We start from the raw sequence: 6,756 nt of genomic DNA on the forward strand, positions 1-6,756 counted from the left end.
CTGAATTAAATTGTTGCCACAGGCCAACAAAGCAAACGTCAAAGAGGAGGTCCTTTTGAATTTCTGTTCTAGTAGTAGACATTTGGAAAGCAATAAAAGCTTTCATGTGTTCATTAACATGTTTTTCAGCCATTGCCTTTTTGTTCCTTGCCTTATCATTTTAGCTTATAATTTCAAACACGGCTAGAGATGGCACGTTGGCCTCGTTGTTTTTCAAATTCCAGAGATGTAGCCTCACACTCACAGTAACGCATCTTGGTTTTTGCTCTACCAGATCCATAATGCAAGCACAGAAACCCTTCAGTAAACTAAGCTGACTAAAAACTGATATTGTACCATTTTTAGTTAAGTTAAATTCTACATTTATCTAATATTGTTGAAATGTTTGTCTTTCTAACTTTGCGTAGTTAAAATGTCAAATTTATCACAGTTTGTTTCGTTCCTGTTTGAAAGCACGAATGTTTAAATCAACACTTCCTGAGAGTAGTACACCACGGGACCAAAATGTGTTAGGCTTTTTGCGTTGCTTTGTTTTTTTTCTTTTGGTTGAAATGATGAAGAATCTGAAATCTTCTGTTCCTCCACTAATATGAAACTACTCATTTCACCAGACCTGATGGGCAAATTCACTCATGTCATCCCTTAATGCTTTGTTTCAGCATTGCATACCAGTTAATGTATTTTCAGCTGCGCTTCAGCAAGGCGCTCTTGGGATCACTGAGGTTGTTGAATTCTGTCACCAAATGTGAAAATGGCAATGGTTTCAACACTGTTTAGTTCAGTTGATGTGGTTTGGAGCAGAAATTCATACCCTTCCTCCCTCACAAGCTCTTCATTGAATGTGTTTTTAAGTCAAAGCTCTAATTTGCTTTTATGAATCTTTTTTTTTTTTTGTTGTTGTTTTTTCTTTTAAAAAGCACTTTCACTCATAGGAGTGTTTAACCAGTTAACTGAGGATCTGTGGTTGTTACTCAGTAGCTGCCTGCCAATGTGATGTTTTGAAACTGTGCATTCATAATGTGCATGAGTTGTAATGGATTTGTTGTGGCAGATGCTAGGAAAAAAATAACCTCATCTTCATGCTACATAGAGGAAGAAGCATGCCACTCAGCCCTATGAGTATAATACTGTTGTTCTCGGACAGTCTGTAAACTGTCGATCATAAAGTGTTATTTTGTTTTCTATATTGAAACTGATGCTGGTTTAGTTAATCCCTTGTCCTGTACAGCCGTTTTACCTGTTAGCCAGGTGTGAAACTCGCCCACGGGATCTGCTATCTGTCTGCTGAAACAGCAGTATAATTTTCACACTTGTCTTAAATTGGTTCATTTTGCAGTTTGCTGATGCTTGAGCTTTCTCCTCTGCCAACTAGATTTGATTAATACTTGGCTGTGAAAGAGAAAGGGCTCCAGTGGTAGATTTTCAGTTAAGGGGTGGGGGGGATCATTAAAGTGAGTTTTCCATTGTAAAGTTTGTATGTAAAGTATATAAAATGGAAAAACTAATAAACGATAAGTGACTGTTGCTTTGTGTCCTGTGCACTACTATTTATTATATATATATATATATATATATATATATATATATATATATATATATATATATATATATATATATATATATATATATATATATATATATATATATATATATATATATATATATATATATATATATATATATATATATATATATATTGAGAAGTTACCTTTGGTTTAATATCCTTGTTAAAAGAATCTTTATTACATAATTGTTTGCAATAATCAACAGCCAGTGGTTAGGTACACATGTTCAACTAGTCATTAAGGCAAATATCTAATCGGCCAATCACATGGCAGCAACTCAGTGCCTTTGGGCATGTAGACATGGTCAGGATACCTGCTCAAAATCAAACCAAGTATCAGAATGGAGCTAAAAGGTGATTTATTTATTTTTTCTTATTTTATTTTTTTTAAGTGACTTGAAATGTGCAATCTGTGATGCCAGACAGGCTGGACTGAGTATTCAGAAGCTGGTCATCTACTGCGATTTATCCCAAAGTAATTTCTAGGGTTTATAGAAAGTGGTTTTAAAAATAAAAATCAGTGAGTAGCAGTTTTTTTGTTTTTGTTTTTTTTACATAGAAATGACTTGTTAAGGTCAGAGGAGAATAGCCAGACTGCTTTTGAGCTGATATGAAAACAACCATAACCACTGATTTACATCCAGTGTGTGCACAAGAGCATCTCTGAACACTGAAGCAGATGGCTTACAGCAGCAGAAGACCATGCTGGGGTGCCACTCATGCCACATAAGGACAGGAACTCAAGGCTGCAAGTTACATGGGATTGCCAGAACTGGAAAAAACGTTCTGGATTTCTGCTGCAACATTTGTAATGGTATGATCAGAATTTGGCATTAAAAAGCTGAAAGCACGAGCTCATTCCTGCCTTGTATCAAAGATTCAGGCTCCTTGTGATGTAATGGTGTGACGGATGTTTTCTCTGCGCACTTTGGGCCCCTTAGTACCAACTGAGCATAATTTAAACACCAGTCTGAGTATTGTTGCTGACGATGTCCATCCTTTTATGACCACAGTGTGTCCATTTTTGATGTCTGCTTCCAACAGGATAACACTGGATGTCACAAAGCTCAAATCATCTCAAACTGGTATCCTGAACATGACACTGAGTTCACTGCACTTAAATGGCCTCCACAGTCACCAGATTTCAACAACAAAGCACCTCTGGGATGTGACGGAACATGATATTCCCATCATGGATGTGCACCAACTGTGTGGTGATGTCATGTCAAATGGATCAAAATCTCTGAGGAAGGTTTCCCCCTGGGTAAATCTATGTCACGAAGACAGCTCTGAAGGGACTAAGTTTAAGCAAATATTATTAGCATTAGCAGATGGTATTGTTTACCTTATTATAATATTCTATATTTCACTGTATTTTACATTAAGTTCAATAGTTTTTAGGTTTATTAGCCACCGCTGTCAGCTCAGGTAAATGAGAAGTTCATCGCGTGTTTTACTCAGTCAGCGCCTGATTTCTGTAAAGGAGGCACAGGCGCGCACTGATGACGTTTCAGGCACGCGTGTAGGCTGCGACGTGCTTGTTATTTATCGTGGAGAGCTCATTAGACAGAAAAGCGCCAGCAGAATACTTAACTTTTACCGCTTCTGCAAAATGTCTTTCCACGACGATGAATCCTCGGACGTCGGACCGAGCGGTCAATCCAGGCTGGAGAGCTTCCTGTTCAGTAAGGGCCTGTTAAACAGTCTGTCAGAGATGCTCTGTAGGCGCACACGTGGGTTTCTGCTGTGATGTTCCTACAGAAATTTCTCTCTCCTTGTTTTACTGGGGATTTTGTTTTGGGTTGTTTTGTTTTGGGGGGTTAATAAAAACCGCTCTCATTTACTTTCCGGTCTTACTGTTATTCCAGGTTGCGAGCTGTCCTCCAAACTACCTTTCTACACTTTCCAAGGAGATGAGGAGGAGGACCTGGAGCACTTCCTTGAACTCAGAACAGTATGTACAGTTTTGTTACCATCATTGAGATTTACCAGCGGCACGAACACACCAGTCAGTCACACTTTAGTCTGTCCGCAACAGTGATGTTCGGTGTTGTGATTGCTGCAGGTTTGCTTGGGTAACGGTGCCAAGGAGGAGAGCAATGTGGTGGAGGTGACAGCCATGAACCACCAAGGAAAGACGATCTCGGTGCCCATTGCCAACCTTCACATCAAGTGTCTCCCCATGGTGTGTAAACTGAGGCCGATGTGCCACACAGCTGAAGTTGGATCTGTCTTAACTTTGATGCTTTCTGTCGTCAGGTGAGTCTGGGAGAGTTTGAGCTGAAAGCCCCAGTCACCATCCGACTCAAGGCCGGCACAGGGCCAGTTTCTGTCAGTGGGCTACACCTTATTGGTAATACTCTACTTTCTATGTGCACTTTAACACTGCCAGTACTGATATTCTAAGAAGCTCACTGACAATATCTCATCAGTTTTCAGCCCCTTCATTGTATTTATATCAAAATGATAGTAATCGGTGAATAATAGGAACTGATCCAATTTATGAAACGTTAATGCAGGTACTCTTTTCAAACGGAGTTGGCTGACCCAAATAAACATACAGCAGGAATTTTGTATTTTTATTTGTTGCTGATTATAAAAAATTGAATTCCTCTGCTTGACATTTAAGGAAGTTAATTAGAGTAATGCTTGGCTGCAGTTGATTGGTTGACCTATTGGTCTATATTAGGGATGGGCAACAGTTTTTCGCAGTGTGACGTGATTAAGATAAAGATGATGAAGATAATGTTTAACCAACTCCTCCGTAACTTTAACAAAGCGTTTTGACCTCTCAGCATGTATCGCTATCGTCATTTGAACACTGTAACAGTAGTTTCCTCTTCTTTCTTTTTTTTTCTTTTTTTTTAGTGTAGCTGCATAATCAGAGATGACCCTCACTAACTTCTGATGCAAACTCGTTCATTTTGTTTTATAACCAGCTTATTCATCGTACTTTTAAAAGAACGTTTACTCAAATTAAGTCCCCCTACCCCCGAGACGTTCCCCCTCTCATACAAGAGCCTCCTTCAGTTCTACGAGCTGATTGGGGAATCCCAGGTATTTAACCTCCACTGGGGTTATCACCTTGGAGGCGGTCCTGACACTTCTACGTGAACCTGAAAATCAAGCTCAGTTGCCTTCGGCTTAAGTGCTTAACACCTATGATATTTTGAAAAAGATCTTTTGTACCTCACAGCTTTTGAAAAACGACAGTCTAAAGTGGCGGCTTCGGGATCCAAACGCATTTAATTTTCAATACAGATGAATGCTATGAACGTCCTGTATAGTGAAACACCTGGAGTAACCTTGGTGCTCCCTCACCCTGCTAGACAAAAGGTTAAATGTGTCTCTGGGCAATAAAACTTTGTAAAAGAAATCTGCAACTTACATCTTACAACTTTATTTCTTCTGCTGTTTCAAGTTAGTGTGTGCGTGAGGGTCAACTGTGAGGGCACATTCAGTAAAGCGACCTTTCTGGCCCTTAAAGAGTTCACAATTTTCTTTTTTTTTTTTTTATCTTTTGTTCTTTCAATATGAAACAAAATAACAGAACATTTAAGGGCCGAGTCTCGCACACGCAGTCGAGATGGTGGTACCGGGATTCGGTGTAACACGGTGAGCTGACATTTTCTCCTGATCTTCTCAGCCACACAGGTCGAAGACTCCGATTTGTCTGAGGAAGAAGATGGGGAGGAGGAAGAAGAAGAGGAAGAGCTGCCTGCTATCAAACCAGCAAAGAAGAAGCAGAAGCAATAGGCGGAGGGTTCACCGATGGATTTGTTTTGTTTTGTTTTTCCGAAATGGCTCACTCTCTGATGCATTCTAAGAAATAACACTTTTTTTGTACCAGACGGACACATTTTACAAAGTTCCCACTTCTTCCACACCAGCTGCGTGAACGCTGTGTGTGGTGGCAGCTAATGGTGCAGTCGGAGGAATCACGACTGGCTCTGATGTTCTCGCCTCTCCTCAGTTTCTCACTGCGAGCGTTGCAGCAGTGTAACTCACTTGTAGAAGAACTTTTTTTTTTTTTTGCTACCCACAGTTTTATACTGTATATAATTCAGTCACCACTGAAGGTAGTGGAAGAGGTGTCTTTTTACCACCAGCGGATCCCGGTATTGTTTAAAAGGCCAATCTGGTAAAAAATAAATAAATAAAAACGTTGTCGTCCACTTGTCAGACGGAAAAGAAAATGCGTTCCAGCTCAAACTGAGTGGTGCAGACGGATGATGATGCGCGTACGTCTTGATTCGTAGGAGTGTCACCCAATTCCTGCCAGTTGTAATATCGGAATACTGTTTTTCTACGTGATGTTTCAATCCTAAATGTGAAGATTTGTACTTACAGTCAGAACAAGAAAGTAATTTTGTCCAAATAAATGAGAAATCCCAGCACAATAAATAAAATCCACAGTTTGTCTGTTTGTGGTTTGCTTTCTGTTAGCTCAGAAACTTTGTACAATTTAAGCCAGCACTGCTTTTTTTTGTTGTTGTTGTTGTTCTCGTTCTCCAAAAGTTGATTCTGGTTATCTGGTCGTAGCGTTTTCAGCGGGAGAAACGTTTCGTCACTGATCCAAGTGGCTTTTTCAGTCTCAGCTGACTGCAGGTTTCATGTTGAATTTATGTAATTATGATGAAGGAACTGACCTCCCAGCCCATTGCTCCTTCAGTGGTGCTGGTTTCAGTCATTATGCAAATGAACTGTTTATAAGATTGGGGAAACCTGCAGTCAGCGGAGACTGAAGAAGTCACTTGGATGAGTGACGAAACGTTTCTCCCGCTGAAAACGCTGCGTCCAGATGAACAGAATCAACTTTTGGAGCTTTACTTACCTGGATGATTGAGCATGCATCAAGATGTTTGTTTGTTATGTTGTTGTTGTTGTTGTTGTTGTTTTATTTCTCAAATGTCTTTGTTAAAGCTCCTGAAACTACAGCCATCTGAAATATTCTTATTTAGCTCAGAGCTGAACCTCTGCTCAAAGTCTAGTCTAGCACATCCTAAAGATTCTCAGTGTGGTCGTCATCTGTGGTCCAGTCTGTGTCTCATGGTTACTGATCCTACTACTACTACTGCCTGTCACCGCTCCCAGGTTATGGGCTGCCAAAGGTAGGTCTTCAGAGATTTCTGTCCTGGGCCATTCTTTCCAGCTGTAGCTGTTTTGCTGGCCCTCGAGGCCTGGAGTTTAAC

The 6,756-nt window shown here is 40.1% G+C and overlaps 1 protein-coding gene across 1 annotated transcript; it reads left to right on the top strand.

The window, feature by feature from the left end:
• Positions 1-3,077: 3,077 nt before the first annotated feature.
• On the top strand, positions 3,078-5,973 carry npm3 (nucleophosmin/nucleoplasmin, 3). Its single transcript, XM_087849710.1, has 5 exons — positions 3,078-3,249; positions 3,433-3,518; positions 3,630-3,749; positions 3,824-3,917; positions 5,211-5,973. Exons 1-5 carry the CDS (start codon positions 3,177-3,179, stop codon positions 5,318-5,320), a joined length of 483 nt encoding a protein of 160 aa, XP_087705836.1. The 5' UTR covers positions 3,078-3,176; the 3' UTR covers positions 5,321-5,973.
• The last annotated feature ends 783 nt before the right edge of the window (positions 5,974-6,756 follow it).

Source organism: Neolamprologus brichardi, chromosome 13 (genome assembly GCF_056152115.1).
Source record: "Neolamprologus brichardi isolate AB-2024 chromosome 13, ASM5615211v1, whole genome shotgun sequence".
Lineage (NCBI taxonomy): Eukaryota > Metazoa > Chordata > Actinopteri > Cichliformes > Cichlidae > Neolamprologus > Neolamprologus brichardi.